Source organism: Scedosporium apiospermum (assembly GCF_000732125.1).
Source record: "Scedosporium apiospermum strain IHEM 14462 chromosome Unknown SEQ_SAPIO_0154, whole genome shotgun sequence".
In the NCBI taxonomy this organism is placed as follows: Eukaryota; Fungi; Ascomycota; class Sordariomycetes; order Microascales; family Microascaceae; genus Scedosporium; species Scedosporium apiospermum.
In genome coordinates, this window is record NW_015971855.1 from 1,480,181 (window position 1) to 1,503,727 (window position 23,547).

At 50.6% G+C, this 23,547-nt stretch overlaps 5 protein-coding genes and 4 pseudogenes across 5 annotated transcripts; 6 read left to right on the forward strand and 3 right to left on the reverse strand.

The window, feature by feature from the left end:
• Positions 1-1,836: 1,836 nt before the first annotated feature.
• Positions 1,837-3,535, forward strand: SAPIO_CDS10166 (uncharacterized protein; the record flags this gene model as incomplete). Its single annotated transcript, XM_016783808.1, has 4 exons — positions 1,837-2,067; positions 2,141-2,477; positions 2,686-3,157; positions 3,223-3,535. 4 exons carry the CDS (start codon positions 1,837-1,839, stop codon positions 3,533-3,535), a joined length of 1,353 nt encoding a protein of 450 aa, XP_016639244.1.
• A 952-nt stretch (positions 3,536-4,487) lies between these two features.
• Positions 4,488-5,240, forward strand: SAPIO_CDS10167 (annotated as a pseudogene; the record flags this gene model as incomplete).
• Positions 5,241-6,071: 831 nt separating this feature from the next.
• On the forward strand, positions 6,072-7,914 carry SAPIO_CDS10168 (2,4-dichlorophenol 6-monooxygenase; the record flags this gene model as incomplete). Its single annotated transcript, XM_016783809.1, has 2 exons — positions 6,072-6,296; positions 6,370-7,914. 2 exons carry the CDS (start codon positions 6,072-6,074, stop codon positions 7,912-7,914), a joined length of 1,770 nt encoding a protein of 589 aa, XP_016639245.1.
• A 430-nt stretch (positions 7,915-8,344) lies between these two features.
• On the reverse strand, positions 8,345-9,307 carry SAPIO_CDS10169 (Uncharacterized protein; the record flags this gene model as incomplete). The annotated part of the gene is made up of 2 exons (XM_016783810.1): positions 8,345-8,955; positions 9,022-9,307. The coding sequence occupies 2 exons, from the start codon at positions 9,305-9,307 to the stop codon at positions 8,345-8,347; spliced, it is 897 nt and encodes a 298-aa protein (XP_016639246.1).
• A 472-nt stretch (positions 9,308-9,779) lies between these two features.
• SAPIO_CDS10170 (Uncharacterized protein) lies at positions 9,780-10,879 on the forward strand (the record flags this gene model as incomplete). The annotated part of the gene is made up of 3 exons (XM_016783812.1): positions 9,780-10,577; positions 10,653-10,709; positions 10,769-10,879. 3 exons carry the CDS (start codon positions 9,780-9,782, stop codon positions 10,877-10,879), a joined length of 966 nt encoding a protein of 321 aa, XP_016639247.1.
• Positions 10,880-12,360: 1,481 nt separating this feature from the next.
• SAPIO_CDS10171 lies at positions 12,361-15,174 on the forward strand (annotated as a pseudogene; the record flags this gene model as incomplete).
• Positions 15,175-17,235: 2,061 nt separating this feature from the next.
• SAPIO_CDS10172 lies at positions 17,236-17,730 on the reverse strand (annotated as a pseudogene; the record flags this gene model as incomplete).
• Positions 17,731-20,707: 2,977 nt separating this feature from the next.
• Positions 20,708-21,658, reverse strand: SAPIO_CDS10173 (annotated as a pseudogene; the record flags this gene model as incomplete).
• A 529-nt stretch (positions 21,659-22,187) lies between these two features.
• Positions 22,188-23,266, forward strand: SAPIO_CDS10174 (uncharacterized protein; the record flags this gene model as incomplete). The annotated part of the gene is made up of 3 exons (XM_016783813.1): positions 22,188-22,286; positions 22,612-22,996; positions 23,064-23,266. The coding sequence occupies 3 exons, from the start codon at positions 22,188-22,190 to the stop codon at positions 23,264-23,266; spliced, it is 687 nt and encodes a 228-aa protein (XP_016639248.1).
• Positions 23,267-23,547: the final 281 nt, after the last annotated feature.

Sequence of the window (23,547 nt, forward strand, 5' to 3'; positions counted from 1 at the left end):
AGGTTCCTAAAGGAAGTGGAAACCCGGTGGTCCAAACTGTCAGCGACGGCAGCTTGAGTTTGAAATCGATCATCGGATGATCTGATTCCATGATCCGGGGACAACCAGAGACCACAGAACCGCATTATCCGTCATGGCTACGATGGAACTAGCGCTACCATTGAGCAATTACTTTGCCATCCCGAAGCCCCTCTTCTTAGCGGGTGCTGTAAACTCCTGTTTTGGCTCGCGACAAGGTACGGGTACCCGAGCACCTCGATTGAATTTTCACCCCAAAGTCTCGTTTGGCTCGTCATTTTTCAACTCTTGAGATACGGTTGGCCGGGTTCTCCAATCCTAGATCCTTTCCTCAAGGATACACAAATGTCACACTCTTGGCTGAAAATCAAGACTCAGGAGATACCTTGTGAGGGTATGGACTCAATACTTTTTGGTCGCGTTTAAGTAGAATAAGAGTCAAGGTCCGATTAGCGGCTAGTCTTGGTCTCCCAAAAACTAAGCTGTTTCTTGGTGAGGCTTCTTCTACTCCGCCTTCAAACATCAGCTTCGTCGATAAATGTCTTCGCGCCCCAGTGTCCACCTTTGCCGCCTTTGTCCTTGATATCGTTCTCCTCGGATCCGACATAGTCGTCCATAAGTTGTCTCGCCTTCTCTTGGTGTCTGAAGTAGGCTCCGAATGAAGAAATTCCATATTCTCTACAAACCACCTCGCTAGATCTTTAGCCAGGACGAAAAGAAGTTGCAGATAATGAAGTCTCCCATGTACTTGAAGACAGTAATTGCATCCCCCAGCTTTTATCCACTCTCCGGTGGCATATCCTTAATAGGAATAAAACAGCAGGGACAGGATCGAGCCGGTGCGCCTAAATTTCCCTGCAAAACAGATATGGGTGATGTTTGGACAGACAATCTCTGTAGGCTTGACCATCCTTGGCCCTATGGCCTCAAGTGCAACTATAGGTGTCACTTTGGCCCCTAGTGCAGAGGGTCTAGAATCTGGTGAAAGCAGCCCCCGGAGCCACTCGAACCCGATGTTGTTGCCTCAGTAGCACAAAAGCGTTAAGATCTACACACGGGTACGGTAGACGCCCGGGAAGAATCTTTACAACGATTATGGGAATCTGCATATTATGATCACCCATCGGACCCGAAATGCTCCTCCTGATGTAGTTTAAACTTCAGCCTCACACTAGCGTGCCCTTCCCCATGGGGATTCTTCACAATCCCACGAAGCATAGCCAAGCAAGGCCAGGTTCATATGAACAGAAGACCACTTTACCCGACACTGTGGATGTTCGAATCCCGGCACATCTTGACGCTAGCACACAGGCTTGCCACTTTGGATAACTCCCCATCACGTTGGCGAAGAGCTGTCAATGCAATCCATCCTGCATCATCACGAAAAGAGACATGTAGATCTCTGGGGTTGCAGATATACCCCATCACAATCCCAGCAACCGGGATATCGGCATTGAGTCTTGTCGACTAGATGGATTTCCCCAGTACCCCGCATCGCAGGGTCCACTTCCCCAGAAGGACATAGCGCTTTGGAGAATGGAATTATTGATCTGCTCCACAAAAGAAAGAAAACCACTTTTTCCAGGACGGAGTCTTCATCACGCTAATGGGAGAGCAATGACTCCGGGATGCAGATGTTCTTCCTGAAATGTAGAAACATGAACAAGGCGTCGAATTCACATATGAAGGCTGTGATGTCCGATCGAAGTTCTCGTCAACTTTCTCCCCAGGCTCTTCCAACCAGTCATCAACTTGCTCCAGAGCAGATAGAGTTTTCGCTAAATGACTGCACCCACGACCGAGAAAAACTCCGACATTATGGGCGAAAAGTCCGAGGTTGAGAACATTGACGACTGCGGCAAGAAGCCCGTCGTTGACGTCGTCCACAACGATGAGGGCACCAAAGTCCTCGCTGCTTACACCGGCGACAGACAATGGACCGAGGAAGAAGAAAAGCAGCTCGTTCGAAAGATCGATAAGCGTCTTCTAACCTTGCTGTTCCTGTCTTACGGTTTCCAATTCTATGACAAGGTCATCTTGGGACAAGCTGTAAGTGCAATTCTGTTTTAGAATATCCTGAGATGGGACTCTCAACAATGGCAGCTGACAATGATACATCCAGGCAATTTTCGGTCTTCGCGAAGATGTTGGCCTTAATGTCGGCAACCGCTACTCATTCGCGGCGTCCATTTTCTACCTTGGGTTCCTTGTGGGCTCGGTCCCGGCAACTTTGTTGGCGCAAAGGTTTCCTGTTGAAAGGGTTATATTCGGCATTGTGTTCGTCTGGGGCGGATGCCTCATGGCGGCAGCTGGATGCAAATCCTTCCAAGCGATATACGTCCAGCGATTCTTCCTGGGCTTCTTGGAGTCTGGTGTTTCTCCTATCTTCATGATGTCAGTAGGTTCCTTCTACAAGAAGAAGGAACAAGCCCTGCGCCAGGGAATCTGGTATAGCTCCAGTAAGAGTCTCCAGTATCCCGTTTCAGTCGTCTCAATTTCTCACATTTTTATCTGCAGCTGGCTTCATCGCAATTATTTCTCCTTTGATCAACTACGGGTTGGGTCACATCACATCCGGAGCCCTTAAATCATGGCAATACATGTTCCTCCTAGCTGGAGGGCTGACAGTCGTTTGGTCATTCGTGCTTCTATTTTTCTTCCCCCCAGATCCTATCCGGGTCCGCGGCTTGAGTGATCGGGAGCGCTTCATTGCCATCTCAAGGCTACAATCGAATAACTCCGGTGTAAGGAACACGCATTTCAAGAAAGCACAAGTTTACGAGCTGCTACTTGACGTACGATTTTGGCTCCTCTTCTCCTTAGCTTTCCTGAACATGATTCCCAACGGTCCAGGGTCGAGCTTCATTCCTATCATTATCAACGGTTTCGGATTCAGTCGCCTGAACACCATGTTGTTGAATATGCCTTATGGCCTCTCCGCTGGTATTGTCAACATTCTCTTGCCATACCTGGCCTACAAGTACAAGAATATGAGATGCTACATTATTATCCTTGGCTACGCAGTAGCCGGCATAGCATCGTTGCTGCTCTGGAAACTCCCCCGGTCCGAGAAGGGAGCCCTGCTTTTTGCTTGCTACTTGTTCCCCATTTGGGGTGGAAGCTTTGGCACAACCATGGGGTAAGTGAATAAAACAATCTCAGATTCAAAAGCCCTCTGCTAATCCTCATTTTCTATCTTCATAGTTTGGCTACTGCCAACAACGCCGGATATACTAAGCGTTCCGTTGCCTCCTCTGGCTTGTTTATCGGATATACCCTCGGCAATTTCGTAGCACCTCTCTTGTTCAAAGAGAAGGATTCACCTGCGTTCCTTCCCGGATGGACTGCCGTGCTTTCGTGCTGTTGCGCCGCTATCGCTCTGACGATTGTCTACCGCCAATACTGCGTGTGGGAGAATAATAGGAGGGACAAGGCCGGCATTAAGGAAGGGTTCGAACATGCCTTTGAGGATGACGTGACGGACATGAAGAATCCGCAATTCCGATACGCCTACTAGAAGGGATGGGGCTCGGAAGTCTCATTGGATGAGAAAATATCAGACTGAGAAAACCGGATCTGAAGAGATGTCGCGAGGGTCGGGTCCGAAGAGCTCTGGAAATTCTTTTCTTGCCGTTGTAGTCATAACCTTACTGGAAATCAAACAGTTTTGCTCGATCTCCTTAAGCTGAAGGTACATTTTATTTGTATTCGGAACTAAACCAAATAATATCCAGCGTGATTGATAATTAAGTACGAGCTTGCATTTCTAGGATTTCATACTGTAATAAACTTCTTAAGCTCACCTTTGCCTGCTGCTCTTTAGCTGGCTCAGTTATGCAGAGAGGCCATAGAGAATGGACCGAGAGACCATGATGCGGCAAAAAAATAAGTCATCGCCAGTGAGACCTGAGACCGGCCTTCAGGTCCAGGCCACGGTTCTTCATGTTGACATTACCCCATACTTTTGCGTTCACTGCCACTACCCTAGCCCTATTTCACCTTTCAGTGGCAGAATGAGGTTAGTCCCATGGTTGGGGTAAGGTGGCGTCGCCGTAGTATCTTGTAATCATCGAGATGTCTCAGCTCAATGTCTTAACATTTTTTATTTCGAGTATTTCTTCCCAGACAATGCGCCAAGCCCGGTTCAAGAAGCCGCGTGCTTCCTTGATTAGGGCATCTCACGAGTGCGAGTGTGGGGTATATCCCTAGTCACAGTATTGCCGACTGTATGGGTGTGTATGATGTCCCGGGAAAGGTGGTTTCGCCAAGTGGAGTAGAGTCGATAGACCATAAGGGGTAGGATCCACGCATCCATGTGGGTGGAGGGGAGATGGAAGTTGTCCTTAGCTTTCTTAAGAACCCCCCACACTCTCCGATTAAGACATCGTAAGCTTCTAATTCACTTTTGTGCCTGCCATCCTCCTCCTAAGAAACACACCTTCATTACTGTCATTCATAACCACGCAACCATGGAGTCTTACCCACCCGCCAGATTCACGTTACTAAAACGCCGGCCAGACTTAACGCGCGACCAGTTCAACACCCACTGGCATGGCGTGCACGGGACTCTCCTGCCTTCTCTACCCGACTTTCGACGGTGCCATCATCGATACATCCAAAATCATATCCTTCCTATGCCAGCCTCGTTGGAACAGAAATTGCCACAAGACCCAAGATGGGACGGTATCGCGCAGACCTTTCAGAACGTGTACGAGACCGGTATCATAGATTTCTTCGACCAGCCCGATTTCCCCAACTTTGTACTCCCAGATGAGGCAAAATTCCTCGACTCCCCAGCGAGCACAACTACCTACACCAGACAACGGGTTATCAAAGATGGCCCTGTCCGCGGCGTGAAGTATCTGGCTTTCCTTCGATCGGCGGACGGCCTAGACCAGGACGCATTCTCGGACTACTGGCTTAACAAGCACGCCGCTCTCATTAAAGGAATCAAGCCGTTCTGGAGTCGGGTCACTCGGTATTGTCAATACCACGCGCGACCGGAGCTGTTCCGCGGGTCGTCGGAGATGAACCAGTCTGAGGCTTTCGCTGGGGTTGCTGAGATTTACTTTGATTCCATCGAAGATCTTGAAGCTGCCCTGAACGATCCGGAATATGTATCCGTTGCTCATCCAGACGCGAAGAACTTCCTCAAGGGACCATCCCTACACTTCATTATTGAGGATTATCCGATGTTAGATAGCGAGGCTGTCTCCTCATGATAGAAAATTGACCATACCAATGACAGTCCATCTTAGAATTCCACCTAAATAGGGTAGTTGACGTGACTACAGAATGTTGGAGCAATATGCAATACTTTGCTCCTGATCGCTGTACAAGTTCATAGAGGCGGATCAAAAGCCAAGAACAAACCAACCTCCCGAAACGCACCGACCTTACGCTGTTGGATGGAGTATTTGATGGGACAATGAACTATGTCTGTCTCTCGGATGTGCTTTTTCAGTGTTTTGGGAATTGAGTTCAAGGATCACGGACTCGAAAGGGAATAGAATTCACTGTCAAGAAACGAACTGCGAAAGATCTCCCAATAGGGAGGCCCTAATTTCCAAAGAGAGACGGATTGCCATAATCCCAGCAACAATGGCCGAGACAAGTTCAAGATCGTCGCTATGGGGAGCGCTCCGCCCTCGACATGTGGGGCCGGCAAGTTCCCCAGAATTATCGTCTCCAATTTCCGGTTCGAGACCAGGTCGAATTGGGCCACGGGTAAAGTGGTATTAGCTTCCGGTCTCGATATTGGAGTCTGCTCGACCCCCAGATGAGATGCCGAGCTTGAACCAAACCCGGGCACATGGCCGTCATGGAAGAAGAAGAAGTCGTACGATACGTCCGGAGTAAGTGGAAGCTTGTTGGATTCTTATTCTCCTGAAGGAACGCGCTACAGACGCGAATTTCAGACATTGAATCATTCGCCGATTCACACATGTTGCCTGTCCGTTGAACAAGTTTACAACTACCTCTGTTTCTTACTTTTCTCTACTACCAGTCCAAAAACCCTCGGTCACGCTCGTTACGCTCCCTCATCTATCACAATGCCAGGCTCGCTCAACTTGGAGGTGCCGGTGCTTATCATCGGCGCCGGCCCATCAGGTGCCACGACGGCGCTTCTCCTCGGCCGCATGGGAATCAAATCCATGTCGATCTCTAGGCATAGGAGCACTGCCAACACTCCTCGTGCGCACATCTTCAACCAAAGGGCAATGGAAGTCCTCCGCGATGCCGGCATTGAGGGCCAGATGAATGAAATAGCCTGCTCAGTTCAATGCAAGTAGACAGTCTCTCACATACTCTTTCCTCATTCACTCAGCTAACAATGTCTCAGTTATGGAGCATACCTCCTGGATGGAATGCCTAGCGGGCGAAGAGTTTGGACGTATCTATGCATGGGGAAACAATCCCAAGCAGAAGGGTGACTATGAGCTCGCGAGTCCGTGTCAAATGTCTGACTTGCCTCAAAGTCTCATGGAGCCTGTTCTCGTTAAGGAAGCCACAAAGCTTGGGGCTGAATTCCGCTTCTCTACCGAGATGGTCAGCTTTGAGCAGGATTCAGATCGGGTCCGTGTCACGCTCCAGGATCGTGACACCAACGACACCTACACTGTCACAGCGAAATACCTCGTCGGAGCCGATGGTGCCAACAGCAAAGTTATCGAGCAACTGGGTATTCCAATCTCTGGAGTCACACACAGCGACGCCTTCAATGTCCACATCAAGTGCGATCTCTCCAAGTACTTCAACCACAGAACCGGAAGCTTGAACTGGGTTCTGAACTCAAGTGCCCCCGAATGGGCTGCGGTAGGAAACTTCCGGATGGTTCGGCCGTGGGATGAGTTCGTTGTGTCGATGCATCCCGCGTCCAAAGGCCTCAATCCTATCGATCAGCCTGATGACGTTATCCAGGAACGCCTCCACCAACTAATTGGAGACGATACTGTCGACATCAAAATTCTCTCGACATTCAGATGGACTATCCGTGAACAGTTTGCCGACAGATATCAAGAAAAACGAGTCTTCTGTATCGGCGACGCAGTCCATCGTCATCCTCCTATCAATGGGTTGGGCAGCAACACCTGTATCTCCGACGCTTTCAACCTTGCCTGGAAGTTGGCCTACGTTCTCAAGGGCTGGGCTTCTCCGACTCTACTGGATTCGTTGACCCCCGAGCGCAAACCGGTTGGAGATGGTGTCGTTCGACGTGCAAACGATGGCATGCTGGCTCACCGGAGACTGTGGGCTCTGATTGGAACTGATCCCGAATCTCGCAAAAACTTCAGAGACACACTCGCATCCGGAACCTCGAAGGGCGCGGAGGCTCGCGAGAATCTTCGAAAGGCACTTGCGAATACCCAAGATGAAGTGCAGGCCCTGGGCATCCAGATGAACCAAGTCTACGTGTCGGAGGGCGTGGCTACTTTTATCGAGCCTGGTGACGAACCGCCCACCTTTGGACACCTGAATGCTCTCAGGGAGGTCAAGGTTAGCACTTATCCAGGCTACCATCTCCCCCATGTCTGGGTGGCTGCCAATGGGCAAGGTTCTAGAATCTCTACTCTCGACATCACTGGTCAGGGCCGTTTCACTCTCTTGACTGGCATTGGAGGGGAGGCATGGAAGGAGGCAGCCAAGCAGATCTCAAGCACAGGATCTGGAGTGGAAATTGCCGCCCACACGATAGGATTTAGGGGTGACTTTATTGACTGCTACAATGATTGGTTCAATGCGCGTGGCGTGGGAGAGACAGGCGCTGTTCTCGTGCGGCCTGATCACTTTGTCGCTTGGCGGTGCCAGGAACTCGTCTCTGATCCTGTTGGCAAGCTCTGCGAGGTGTTGGACAGGATCCTCGGGAAGAATTTCCAGACGAACGAGGTCGCTTAGATGCCATCCAAACTAGCACGCTCTTGGACACATGATAGGTTGACAAGGATGTATTGAACTTGTGACGTTGACCATGTATATACGGCCACGGCCAATCTACAAGATAGCTGATATCGCTTCACAGATTTATTAGACTTAGAAATTGGCTCAGTATTCTATCTATTACCTCTGTCTCCCTTTATCTCGAGCTGAAACCCCAGCCTATCGTAGGGGATGATAATGAACGACGCCGTAAATTGAAGTTAAGGCATAAATCTTCCACATACCGGGAAACATGGCCACAGAGCTCCGGTACAGTATTTCCTGCGTCTCCAAAGAGACCTCTGAAAGAAGCCTTGTCATGGATTACCACGAACACTTCAGAGTAGAGAGGGCAAGTGTGACGAGGAAAGAAGGAACATATTGAACTCAAGCCCCAGCCAGCCAGGCTCTATTCAAATTTCATATGGTTGCTTACTCTACCAATCTTCCCAATCTCTACCTCAACCAGATCGCCGTCCTTCAAGAAGGCTTGGGGTTTCATAAACAATCCTACTCCACCTGGAGTCCCAGTCATTATCAGAGATCCTTTCTGCAAAGTTTGTCCTTGACTACAAAACTCGACCAATTTCGCCACGCCGAAGCACAGGTCCGACGTATTCGTATTCTGCCTCAGTTCCCCATTGACAAACGTCTTCAAAGACAGGCCGTGCGCGTCACCGAGAACATGGGAAGCCACGAGACAAGGACCGAGCGGCGCATACTTGTCGAAAGACTTGCTAAACGTCCACTGCGGAACAGGTCCCGCTTTGCCTACCTCTCGCTGCCAATCGCGCGCACTGACATCATTGCCGGCCGTATATCCGGCAACGTATTGCAGTGCATCGGTCGCTGACACGTTTTTGGCATCCTTCCCAATTAGCACGACAAGCTCGCCCTCGTAGTCGCACTGCTCCTGCGCTATCTTGGGGATAGGGATATCTTCTCCGTGGTCAGCCACTGAAGGGCTGGGCTTCGTGAAGACAGTTGGACAGGTTGGCAGAGGGCGACCAGTTTCCAGGACTGTGGGCAATGTGATTTAGTTGTTGCTCTGTCTATGGCATGCAGGTGAAAGGCGAGCGAGCTTACTGTGCGTTTTGTAGTTGAGCCCGATACATCGGATGATGGGCACTGTTCCAGCTTCGAGTGGTCCCAAAAGCTGTCCAACAGTCTCAACCCTATCTGTTGGCCTTGCGCTCCAGATGTCTTGGCCCTCTAGCATTTTGACTTGGAGCTTGCCGTCTTGCGCTAGCTGTGCAATGGAGTCCACATCTGAATCTTTCTCAAGAAGAGGCTCTCCATATCTGATTTCGGCTTCACCACTAGAGGGGATGTAGCGCACAAGTCGATCCCAGGCAACAAGTCTAGAAGGCATTGTTTAGGCTTGTAATGTGCAGGTGTAGAGGGTGTTGATGGCGTAGATGGTAGGGGGGTGGGTGATACGTGCCGCCAATCTGGATTGAGTGACACTGGGGAAATGCAGAAGAATGTATAAATATGTTTAGTGGAAGTCAGAACACAAGACTCCCTTTGTTTTCTCCCCCTGTGGTGCATGGGGAGGTTGACTACCATTTTCAAGCATTATGTGCTGGGAACGCATTCGGAAGAACCACTTTTTCCGGGAGACGTTTCTGCCACTGAACCCGGAAAAGGTGGTGCACCTCCTCCATCGTGTCATCCTCTGGGAACCCTGTCTGGAATTCTATAACGGCTCAGGACCGGAGAAGTTTATAGACTCAACATGTTGTCCAACTTCGAGAAAATTAATGAAGTCCTATGTTTTCAAGATATTCATATAATTTGCAGACTACCTATCAATTTTTATTTGCCCAAGATTCGCAAAGAAGATGCCTCTCCCACCAAATGATCAGCGTGTCCGCATTCTGCGCACAGCGTTTACAGTCTATTACCACAATGACTTAATCAAAACACACAAATTTTACCTAGACTTCGGACTAAAAATCGCCGAAGAACGTCCCGATGGGCAGATCTTCTTCAAGGGCTATGGCACAGAACCCTTCGTTTACGTGGCCAAACAAGCCGATGGCGAGAGCAAGTTCGGTGGCGCGGCTTATGAGGTCGAATCTCGTGAAGAGCTCGAGAAGGCTGCCCGCTTACCAGGTGCCAGTCCGATTAGCAAGTTAGATGCTCCCGGCGGCGGAGAAATCGTAACGTTGACGGATCCTATCGGTTTTAAAGTGTTTTTGGTCCACGGACAGACACCGAAAGACGCAGAGGCTCCTCACCTGGAGAAACTCGTTGTCAACTACGCGGAGGAGAAGCCGCGAAAAGGAGAATTCCATCGATTCAAGACTGGGCCGGCTCTTATCCATCGATGGGGCCATTACGGAGTCACTTATCCAGAGGGCAAATACCAAGAGATGTACGACTGGTACACCAAAACCCTATCTCTAGCTCCATCCGACCTCGTATATCGAGACGGAAAGCCAATCACCTGCTTCTTCCACATCGACCGCGGCCTCGAATACACCGATCATCATTCGTTCTTCTTCAAGCCATGCAAGGCTAATACAGCGCCTGCGGTGGCCCATTCGGCTTTCGAAGTGCATGATTTCGATGTTCAGCAGTTAGGACATCAGTATCTGCAAAGCCAGGGTCATGAGCTTTGCTGGGGCGTTGGTAGGGTACGCGAAACCAGCATATCATAAATCCTAACCCCCAACTCGAATTTCGAATTTGACTAACAGGATTCAATCTAGCATGTCCTTGGAAGCCAGGTATTTGATTACTGGTTCGACCCCAGTAAATTTGTCGTGGTATGTGGTCTTCTTGGTTGGTGACTTTCCACAGATCGATTCTGACTGCTGTGATCTAGGAGCACTATGCGGATGGAGATGTTGTCAATATCGAGACTGAAGTCTCCAAGGTGCAGGCTGGACCCGAAGCCTTGTCCATCTGGGGCCCACCCGTGCCGCCAGTCTTTTAAAGGGAGGTTTCGGCATGTTAATAGACACTCGTGAGAGTTCTCCGCGTCCCTGATCTATATGCAATGCCAAAGTGTATTAATGGGCCGAATACATTTTTGATTCTAACCTAAAGCTTCTCCTTGACGTGAACAGCTCAGTCTCATTTATGACGCGGGAAAGGCCTTTCCTCCTTAGGAGCCAAAATAATCTTGCCTCCAATATCTCGATTGAATTAGCTGCTGCTGCTGCGTCCCTCTCGAATCACCAGTAGCTAGGATGGTGTCGATCCCTCAATACCTGGCAATGTCGATGGGGTGGCTACTGTCGGCTTGGCGGAACCTTTGAAGTTAGGAATTGGGTCACTATTTTAGCGGCACCACCTTATCCTGCCACTCACCTCCGTCGAAAATGTATTGGTGGGGGCCTGGAGTGCCTCAACCCTAGCCCATACTGATAATAATGTCTTTCATTCCCCTTGCCACAGTGAGGAAGGTAGATTTCAGGTGTTGGAACGGCAGGCCTGACAAAACGCTTCACAATCCAGCACATTTTCACAACTCTAACCCAATTGTATAGGTATATGGCCGGGCCGACGTACCAGTGCAGGCCCTGTGAATGCTAGTATATGTATTCAAGAGATAGCTTGACTTCAACATTAATGTTGACGAAGCCGTATCAAGCGCCGTGATTAGTCGGACATTTCAGTCGAAAAGATCAAGGGATTGGTGATGTCCGATGCACTAGAGCGCATCCCGTCCCTTTGAGTGGAGGACAGACCGACAGCTGAACAGTAGTTCTTAATTTCTGGCGGGGAAAGAAGAAATGCGAAGAACAAAATCGCACGAGCGGGTTTTGAGCCAACCACCCCGACAGAAGCCGGGGTGGACTGACTGTAGGAAGTGGGTGACCCGCACAGTAGCTCGCCACTCTCCATTTGCACTACTACCGTCAAGAAGAGAGTGTATAGCGCCCTGGGGGGTTAACAAAATCGGTAGATAATAGGTCTCTGAATTTGGGGGTTTGAGAGATATGGAGATTTGGGGAAGGAATTTGCATTACACCGCACTAAACTACAACGAGATGCGGGGATTGTCAATCATGGGTCTTCACCAGTCGGCACTAGTAATAATAGATTCAAAGATGTGGCTCTTTTTGGCATTAGCTCAGCTCATGTTAGCAATCGGGGCGTGTCGTATACAGTTGGTGGTTTTGCTCCGTGACCTTCAAGCCCAGTTCTGACTCTGCGAAGTAATTCCCAACTCACCGATTCCATGAGCTCTCCCCGCCCGTGTGCCCCTCGCCCATTCTCAAAGATCCTTTTCGAGCACACAATCGCAGTTTCTTCTTTCTTCTTGAATTGCCAATGGCCACTGTTGATCTGCGCATAGCTCTCTGCATGTGAAGCTCATGCCGCTTCATTAGCGAGTCTACTCCACACACCCCAGCAGGTTCCCGCTCCTACCTATGCGCATCCTCCCAGTCCACTCGCATCACCTTCCTCATGTACAAATGCAACGCGTGCGGTAAAAGCTATGCGGGCAGAACTTCTCTAGCGCGGCACACTCTCAACCATCAAAAGAAGAAGCAACACGTCTGTGACACCTGCGGCGTCGTCTTCTACAGGCGCGATCTTCTTTCGCGTCATCTGAAATTACACGACCGCAGACCCACCGGATCCGAAGTTGGTTCCGACGCGCAATCTTCCGTTTCCGGCACGGCCCATAGTGAGACCCGGAAAAGGTGCCATACCGCCTGTAATCGGTGTCGGGAGCTGAGGATCAAGTGTAGCGGCGTGAACCCGTGTGCCTCCTGCTCCAAAGCCGAACAACCTTGCGAGTATGAGAGGCCCTCTGGCCGGCTGAGCCACCTGCCATCACAATTCCAAACAGCCAATTCTAGTCGGACCGATAACTTCGACTCTACTGAGCGGTACAATTCGCCAGAACAACAAGAGGAACGCTTGGGAGGGGCGCCAGATCCCGATCACATTACGGAACCGGATCTGGTTCTACCGGAAGCTGCTGCCGCCATGTCTGAGGCCCAAAACCCCATGGAAACCATGACTCTTGGATCTCAACACGGGCAATTACAGGAGCCAGAAGAATCCTCAGACCGCCTTGGCCTTCCTCGTGTAGAGGAGATTGATGCGATGGATATACAATTCAGTGGACACCACACAGACCCAGTCTTCTGGCCTTGGTTGCATGAAACCTTATATCTCCCTAGCACCTACGATGATCTCATGCTAGACTCCATACCCCCTGCTGGAATGTTGGACGGAAGCATGCCATACAATCCAGAAGATGGCCCATTCCCGATGGCATCCTCCAACAGTGAAATACGTTCCCCGAACGGCAGAGACTTACACACCGCCGTTTCCCTTCCTGGTATTCCCAGGCGGACTCCAGGTTGGATTACCTCCGGCGAGGCATCGAACTTCATCTCGCATGTTGTTGAAGGCTCTCGCATGACACCCCACACCATCAGCACAACGCCCCGGCCGTCCGAGTCAAACTACCAAGGGCACACAGGTCGGATCCGGGTCGTAAATGAGCTCGTTGACTTTGCCTCTCGGTACAAAGAACCTAGATCTGGCGCGATCCCTAATCATTCAGCCTTTTGGGGTGGCATGTCAGAGAAGGTCAGGGAAGCCTTTGAAATCCCAGAAACTTCCTGCTCTACGACTGTTCCATTACTGGACCAATTCGTCCATCTATTTTTGGAGTATTTTGATCCTCTCTGGCCACTATTTAGTCCGCAAAATCTGGACATCCACCAACTCCATCCACTTCTCTACCTCGTCTTAACTACGATCGGTGCCATGTATTCCGACCAAAAGTCGAGCAACTACGGCAACATGATGCACGGCAGCGTTCGGGCATGCCTTGTCAGTCCACTAGAACTGGACAATCCCGAGAGCGACCTCATGTGGCTCGCCCAGGCCCGTGTTTCCACGCAAATGGCCGCGCTTTACTTCGGACAGCCCAAGGCCTTTTCATATGCACAGCACCTAGGTGCTTTACTCGCTGCACAGGTACGAAGGATGGATCTTTTCTCAGACGCCTACACGAAATGCAACATGGCCGAGTTTCACAACCCAAGAGCCTCGGATCAGGAGCGTCTCGCGATCTGGTTGCGTCTAGAGGCCCGAAGAAGACTGGCATTCGCTATATTTCGCGCCGAATCCTACACCAGCATTCTCCTCCATGCGAGGCCGATGGTTTATCTGGGGGAAATTGATTTGGCTTTCCCTTCGTGTGAGACTGTTTGGAGAAGCGAGAAGCTGCCCCCAAGATTGTGCCTGCAGTTGATCGAGAGCGACAAGACCCCTGGGCGGGATTTGCGAGCCTCGGATATTTACCGAATTGCACTTGAAAAGGACGAAGCGCTACCTCCGCTAGACCCCATAGGACACGATTTGCTCGCTCTCGGTCTGCTTTGGCCAGTTTGGGAGTTTACTCGAGACCAGGACCTGTTCTTAGGACCGGTGAAAGATGAGCCACTCGCTTCGACCGCACCACCAACAGATGGTGGCAGCACGCACACGGCTTCAGGCATCCCCAGCCCGGGCCTATCGGGTCTCGAAGAGGAGACCAGTCGGAGCCAGCAGCACAGGATACTACTGACAACAAGGATGCTTGCTACGCCGACATTATCCGAGGTTGAACGACTCGAAAGCGCTCCAAGGCAAATGTCAGACTTTTCCGCAGGCTACGGACGTCTGTTATGTGCCTGGCAGAAATGGGAATCATGCGTTCCGTGGGTCAAATCACTGGTGCGGACCGATTTCGACCGCAGCGGCCTCATGAGCAGTCTTCTCTTTTACCACCTCGCGTTTGTCTACCTCAGTTGCCCGATATCGTGTCTTCACCAGATTCAGTACGGTCTCGCCGACAACCGGCCTTTGGACTCAGACCAATTGCAACTAGCTTACAGGTGGGCAAACTCATCTCGTGCGCGCCTTGCTACCGAACGGGCCATCTCCATCTGCTCACTCATCGGGAAACAAAACCCTCCTCGGAAACGAACGGATGTCAAGTTCAACTTGCTTGCTTATATAGCATTACACCGCGCCATCGTTCTCCTCTGGGCATTCGCGGGAGCGAACGATTCTGTTAACGGTGAGGGATCAACAGACGCTCAATTTACCCTGCAGATTGGAGCATCCCCAGAAATCCCAATCAACCGCTCCAACAGCGCGAATATGATATCACACTTAGTACGGTTATACGACACGATTAGCCCCGGGCGGTGGACTCCATTTGCAGAGGCTGCAAGGCCATTGGCGAGTACTCCGTTCCCCCAGCTAAGGTGATACTCCGAGACAATCCGAAAGAATGCCTTCCGTGCAGAATCCTCATTGCTGTCTGTGTGGGATGATATGGAATAATGCAGAGCTTCAGCAACCTCCGATCGGTTGTGCGAATCTTCAATGACCGAAACGAGCGTCCAGGTCCCGTGACCCTCTCGTTTTTGCTGGGGTCCACGTCACCGAAACGCCAAGGCATTGGCGCTTACGTCAAAGACCGTTCGTTCAATTAGAAGCTCAAACCCGTTGCAAATTGCATGAAGAGAAATGCTTCTTCAGCCAGCGTCGCCGCACTTAATATCTTAAAACCAGGAGTAGCTTTCTCTCCTTCCGCTCCTCTTTATGTCTCGTCGACCTCACAAGAAATCAAGAAATGGCTGTCTTGAATGCAAAAGGCGGCACATAAGAGTGTGTCTGCCTCTTCTACTCCATCCCTGATCTGACATCCCTAATCCTAAGCTAACTCCTGCCCTCGCAGTGCGACGGAAACCATCCCGTATGCGCCAACTGTGGTGCTGCGGAGATAAAGTGCTCTTTTCTCGGATACGATTCGTTGCAGATCGTTCAGGAATTTCCTCCAGTCCGTTCAGATGCAGTGCCAATGGGCACCGTCTCGGACGTACCTTCGATATCTAAAGCTGGGGAAGATCCAAGTGCCACGAGTACCCAGGAAAGATACGGAGACTATGGTCTGAATATGACTCACCTCAAACTTTTCAATAATCTGTATAGCGAGGAGTTTCGATCGGTGGAGCGGCTGGCGCCCCCGGACATCATTCCGACCAGGATATACGTCGAGAACGGTCTGAAGACCCCATATTTAATGCATCAACTCTTGGCGAGCTCAGCACTGCACCTAAGCACCACGGCCACGGATTCTTGCAATTTCTATCGCCAATATTCTACCGGCTTACAAAACCGCGCATTGTCCCTATTCAAGGAGAGCCATCCCAGCATGGAAGTCACGTCAGAAAGTTGTGTGCCGATGTTCCTATTCTCCTCTTTAGTTGGCGTTCACGTTCTATGCGACACTTTCCATTATCAACGAGGGAGCCTAGATCAGTTCATCGATAACTTCACGACGTGTCTTCATGTTAATCGCGGTGTTCTAGCCATCATCGACCAATCCCGACATCTACTACATCAGACGGAGTTGGGGCCATCTCTGAAACGACCAGAAACTATCATGAACGCAGCAAATGAGAGAGGATCGGAATGTGACGTACTTTTGGAACTCATAAACACTGCAAATCTTACCCCGTCGGCTCAAAACGCCTACAGAGTTGCAATCTTTTGCCTTCAGCAGGCCTATAACTCACAATACGTGACTCCAGGTGGTAAGCCAGGACTGCCTATGCTTTTTGCTTGGCCCGTCCTCGCTTCACCCGAGTATGTGGACTTGCTTCGCCGGCACCAAGCAGTTGCGCTTGTCATACTGGCTTACTATGCAGTGCTACTGCATCGCGGCCGGGATATGTGGCTTGTTGCTGGCAGTGGCCATTTCTTAATCAAGTGTATCAGCACAAGGCTAGGTCCCGGCTGGCGGGAATGGCTTAAATTACCTTTGGAAGCTATTAGAGAGAAGCCAGGCGCTGAAATATAGAGCTCGACGTCCTTGGCGTTGTCTGCGTCCTAATATAACGAAGGTGTATGTCTTCAATATCTACCTGTGTACTTCGTACTGGCTCTTAGTTATTTTTTTTATGGACAACAAATGACGTATTAGGGAAAAGGCATGCTTTTATGCGTACCAATTGTGTAAAATAGAAGTCGAAATGTGCACTCTCGGATTTTACTTGTTACCTTGGGCTTGGCCGATGAGCTTTTGCACAGACAAAAGGGCGCAGGAATTTACACCGCTTCCTGCAGAGGATGTCTGTCCAAGTTCCGAGGTCGCTGGGGTCCGAATCATTCGAGAATTGGAAGCGCTACCCTAAAAGCGGCCTGTGCACATGCACTAAGCCAAAGACGGGAATTTCTTGTGTTGGATCCCGGAATCTAAACGCTGGATTTTTTTGATTTGTGAACATTTAATCCACTTCGCACTTCAACGCATTCCCCGCCCTCTTAAACCTTGACTTTCCAGTCCAACCCATTCCGTCTCACTCTGACAGTCCTCGCTGCCACCATGAAGCCTATTCCGACCGCTAGAGACGCACCCGTAAACCCTTGGACCCCAAAGTACTTGCCGTCGTTAGCCGTAATGAGGGCCCCCGCAATTGGTGGGCCTGTAAGGACGACGAAGCTCAGGATCGTAAATGCCATGCCAAGTCTCACCCCAATCTTATCCAGGTCCTCGTCCCTGGTCAAACTGCCCACAGCGCTAGGAAACAAGCCCTGTACGCCACCAGCAGCAATACCGAACACGGATGCCCACGCGTAAACGCCCGCGGAGTTGACGACTGCCATCCAGGCAAAGACGGACACGCAAGCTATGAAAGCCGTTGGGATGAATACGTTGATGGGTCCGAGATGATCTGCCAAATACGTCGGAACAAGACGGCCAAGAAGGCCAACTCCGTTGAGAACAAACAGAACATTCAAACTATTCGTATAGCTCATTCCTAAGATATCACGACTGAATGATGCCGCATAGTAAAATGGCACATAAACTCCAGCAAATGACTGTCAATCACAATTAGCCCTAGAAACAATGGCTTGAGGGGAGATAAAGGGAGAGGAGTTACCAAAGTTACCCCAATGAGGACGAGTACATATTCGGGATTTCGGAATGAAGGCCAGTCAACAAGTGCACCGCCTTTTCTCGGCGGTAGCCTCGTCTTAAGAAGCAGATTCACTACCACAAGATTTGCGAATTCGATAAATCCAATAGCCCTCACAGTCCACGAAAGTCCCATCCTTGGGAGCAATTCTCTCACGATGGCTGGAAATACCAAACCCCCTACTCCGGTACCAGTAAACACGATGCCAATGGCGAGACCTCGTCTCTTGCTAAAGTACGTCGGCAGGACTGCGATGGACGGGCAAAATGTGAAACCATTCCCAAGACCTATACACACGCCCTGCGCAAGGAGTAGCTGCCAGTAGGTGGTTCCAAGGGATGTCATGAAGATACCAAGTATTTGAAAGACAGAGCCCAAGGCAATAACATGGCGCAGATAACCAGCATCTGTAAGGCGGCCTGTTAGAGTGCCGAGGAAGAAAAGCAAGAAGACTTGCATTGAGCCAATCCAGGCAACTTCGGAGGGTGTGCGATTCAATGCTTCAGTATAATAGGTCTGGAATGTCCCAAAGGAGATGATTAACCCCCATGTGTTAATGAGTACTAGATGGGAAGCGACAACTGGAATATTGTTAGGGCTATGCCAACCGGGAAGGGATGTAATAGTGTGTATCTTACCTACTCCCCATGCCTGGAATCCTCCATCTGGAGGAGGGCCATGATCGTATTCCTTGCTGCTTCCTCTGGAAAACTGGGAGAGGAGCCTTGATAGTTTTGATTTTCTGCGAGCATCAGGACCTTCATCTGGCACTGGCTGGTCTATGATATTCGCTTGTGTAAAAGACACATCTTCAATGGTGCCCACACCCAGGTCCTTCTCTTTGGCCATATCCCTCGGTTCACCTTGGGGGATTGTTGGAGAGGAGCAACACACAGCAGCCTGCGCGTGGTCCAATTCTTTGCCAGTCATATTCGGCGGGATGAAAATATTTGACAACTGGCCAAGGTGTGGGTTCTTACGAAATAGTCACGCCCGAGAATGACAAGAATTCTTGAATTGCCATTTTACTACGAGTTTTATATATACTTCACCCATCGCGTCGCCTTCGGCATCAACACGAAGCCGAGGTGAGGGCCAGCTTCTCTTGAGGCTAGGTCTGGACTCTAGTGGGAGACACTAAGTGGAGCGTGGAGTGCATGAAGCTCGACACCGGCAACTTCTCTCGTATTTTATTGGCTCCTTCCCCAAACCATTGGCCAATAATGCCAGATAAAAGTCTCCGCGACGGAAAGATGATTAAATATAGACAGGACATTCCCTCGGCGAGTCGTAATGACAGGCACTCCTCTCCATGTATTGCTTGAAAACCTTCCGACATCCATTGCCGTCACTGACCGATTCCGGCTTACAATGAGACCTTCCACCACTACAACCCGGCCTAACTGTCCGCAACGGGCCGCGTGCGAACATTGCAGTATGATCCCTGTGGAATTGAAGAGAAAATCCCTGGTTTTATTCCGCTGCTGTTACGCTGACATAATGGGTTCCATTAGGGTCGAAGAAACAGAAGTGCAGTGGCAATCGACCGAAATGTATGCGGTGTCAGAGATCCGGCATAGAATGCATCTATGCCGCATCCTCGCCAATTGGAAGACCTAAGAGGCGTCGGATTGATCTCACTATTCGACGAGAACTCGGACCGGTTCCTCAGCTGCCAGAGCTTCCATCAGCTCATTCACTGTTGCCGCCTTGCGAAATTGGCTCGTGGTTACCTTCCGGAGACTCCCCACAGCAATCGTCCAACCAACATGGCCGTTCACCCGCCAATGTTGACTGGGATAAAGACTCATCCCAAGCCCTTACCTTGACCGGCTTGTCGGATACAGCACAGTACGTAGTGTCTGGATCTGGACCTATTCTGGTTTATATCCCTCTAATAGGTTTGACAGAAGCACCCTGCCGGCCACCTTTGCCCCACAGACGAGTTCGCCCCCCGGTTCGAGCCCTTTCCAGCGACCTTGTGCCTGCCTAGCAACACTCTACTTGATCTTGGATGAGCTCCAAAGCACGAACAAAGTAGCATTTCCCGGAGGACTCATGCTCCTTCGCCACTGCACTGGGAAAATGGTACACGCCCTCCAATGCGGCGTTTGCCCATTGCGATATATCACAAGCGTACAAAACACCCAGCTTCTCTGCACCGTACTCGTATCAATGGCGCAGATGTACCGAAGTATTGTGGACGCTATAGATGCCGAGGCGGACCTTTCCAGGGTTAAGGGAGAGACGAAAACCTGGACTCTCGGGGCAGCCCTTTCGGGAAATACGGACTCTAGACGTCCTCGTGAAGCCCCATCGACATTCGCGCTTGATGTTAGCCCCGAAGAATGGAAAGTACTTGCGAAGAAGATTGTGAAGGCCGAGATTGCGGGAACTGCTGGTGGCGATCGGAATTCTTTCTTGGATCTAGTGAATTCCTTGGAGGCGAGGCAAGTGAGGTGGCACGCATCACCGCCCTGTCCTGACTTTCCGAAACATTGCATACATGGTCCAGAGAAGACTCCGTTTTGCGTACTGCACTGCCGACAGGCACGGAAGCATGTTCGTATGTTGCAGTTATAGATCCCCTAGGCTCGAGATAGCTAGAAATTTAAGGTAAATTGCCGCTGTTAATGCCATGGTGCAGTTCTCCGTGGTTCAACCACGGGCAGATGAAAGTTTGACATTCTCTAAAGTGGGGGCGTAAAACAACTCTTGGGCACTCTCCGTGCCGGGCCTTCGACGCAATGTCACATATTCTCCCAGGCTCTTTCGGGCTGATCTCGAGTGCATGACGCTCTGTTGGCATTTATTATTTAGAGTTCATCTAACCAAGGTATGGATTCCTGTGCTCCCTTCTTCTGTACTGTCTTCGAAGCTGCCAGGTTGGCCAAGCGCACCGCCTTCTCAATATCAAAATCCGGCTTCACAACCTCTAACGCATACACGCCAACGAACGTATCGCCGGCGGCTGTGGTATCAACGGCCTTGACCTTCAACGCGTCAATATGACCACGTACGCCACCCAACACAGAATAATAAACGCCATGGCTCCCAAGAGTGATCAACACATTTTTAGCTCCCCACTCATGGAACACCTGCGCCGCCTTGGCTTGACCCTCCTGCGTTTCCAATTCCTTCACGTCGCATCCGGATAAGATTGCCGCTTCGGTCTCGTTCACAACTAGGTGAGTGACGCCGGGGTAGTACTTTGCGTCAATCTTTTGTGCCGGTGCCGGATTGAATAGAACCGCGACACCCAGCTTCTGGGCAGTGTCAATAATCTGCGTGACTGTCTCTAGAGGGATTTCAAGCTGCAGAATTATCAAGTCCGGCAGCGGCCGTGGCAAATCCGTCGCGTACTCGTCCGGGCGCACGGTCCCGTTCGCGTGAGGTGAGAACATGATACGATTCTCAGCCGTTGATTCCTCCACGATGATTGTCGCGACGCCAGTTTTCTCTCCCTTGCGAACTTGTATGTCTGATGTATCGATTCCGACTCCTTTAAGTCCGTCTATAACAAGAGGACCGTAGCTATCATCTCCTACTGCCCCGATCATCTTCACAACGGCGGTGCCGTTTTGCACGTCGGATTTTGTCCGCGATAGCTTTGCGCATGCCACAGCCTGGTTGGCGCCTTTTCCACCAAGACCAATGTTGAAGCCATTCGCCGTGAGTGTCTCGCCGCCTTGGGGAATACGGGTAACGTAGGTAACGACGTCGACGTTCAGCGATCCAATGATCGCTAGAGTGGGTTTTTGCGCCATGTAGGTTTGGTCGCGTGAGGTTTCGCGAAGAAAAGAAGAAAAAAAAAAAAAATAGAAATAGTCTGGGAGCAGAGAAGACTGCCAAGTCGTATGAATCGCCGAGGGACAGTGAAGTGGGTGTAAAGGATATGAATCGACACTCGTGACAGGTTTGTTGATGAGTACCCCGCATAACATTCGATGAATTCTAGATTAGTTTAGCTGAGCACGCTCAGAAGTGGGGGCGATCAAGACTCCCCTGATCTTAAGTCACTGACTCCTCATTGGCTCGATGCTATCACCCCTCCTTAGTGGCACTTCGCGGTCAGTTTTATCCAGCACTCCTGGCCCCAATATCCAAGACGCCATTGATCTATCTTCCAGAGTGTAATTGAGATGAAATAGAGAATTCACTGGGATATCCCTGTCTTCCTTGAATGCAAGCTAGACTATAACTTCTGTTACTCGCGTCATATGTCTAAAATGTTCTTCAAAGCCTCACTTCTCCTACGCTCATTCACGCGTGTCGATGGGGTGTTGACGGCACGAAATGTCCGGCTACAGGTTGCACATCGGTCTTGATGAGGAGCAAACTGAACGACTCGTCAAGCAGTTACAGGAGTCAGCTCGAGTCGACTATGATCAGCGGGTCAGCCTAGACAGTCTCGATCCGTAGCATTATCAGAGCTTCGTCCGCGCACTAAACAACGTACTTTCCACAGAGCTAGCGGTCTCCACATGTGCGCAGATTATAGCCGGGCTGCCAGTTGCCGATGTCGCGTGGGAGCGTAGGAATCACGAGCTTTGTGGTATACACCCACTAGATGAACATGAAGAGCTCTGTCCTGGAAGGATGGAGAAGGCCCGAGAGCTGTGGGAGTCATTTAATCCGACAGCGCTAAAATTTAACCAGAAGGCAGATCTTGGGTAGATGATGAGATGTTTTGTTCATTCCTGACTGACGCTCCCTGCAGCTTGTTCGTGCCTATCGAAAAGCCTTAGAAGACACTAAGATGTTTAATTTGCGTCTGATTGAACTCGTTGCGACAGCAGTTCACCAACTCGGGGCAATCGTATATCAGATGAACTTGCGGCTTCACGACGGCGACGTCGACAGTGTGGTTAACTGGAGCATGCCTCCGGATTTGTGGGGCAACGTGTGGGAGGTGCCCAAGCCGCCCCCAGCGCTTTTCAACCTCCCTCACTACGGGGCCCACGACATCTACCCCGAGGGCGCCGCCGACATGGTTGGCTACTGGACGGAAGACCGCATTCTCGGCGGAGTCGTGATGTTCAAAAGCCAATACTACGGACGACGCCGTGATGCCCAATGCCTTTATCCATTCCTGTCGCGCAAAAGTAACTAATCGCATTACCCAACTTCGTGATGATCAGCAAAACGCACTTTTGGCTTTCTTCTTTGCAGAATTGCCATCTCTCGAGTCGTGTCCTCTCCCCATACTCCCCAATAAAGAGAACGTCGTCCGCATTGATGTACACGAGGCAACGCTGCATCACCGCGTGTATAGGGATGTGTGGGAGCGCCGGCCCCTATCACTACGGGAGATTGAGTCCCTCCAGAGGAGGCCGAGAGCTGAAGTCGACTACCCGGAAATGAGAGCTCGTTGAACAACTCAACGACAATTCGAGGTATCCTGTTGCTCGGGTGGAGCTGCAAAAGGAGGCGCTGCCTGTGCGAGATGACGAGCATTCGCCAGGCGAAGATGTGATGCAAATTTGCATTCCTTCGTTCGTAGCAGGTGATATAAGAGCCAATCCACTATACTACCGCCAGACGACGGATGAAACGGAACCGGCCCCATTCCAATGCCAACCTTCACTCTCCATATGCCCTAGAGCAAGTTAATATATTTCCTATAGCGAAGGAAAAGGGGGGGGGGGGGGATAGA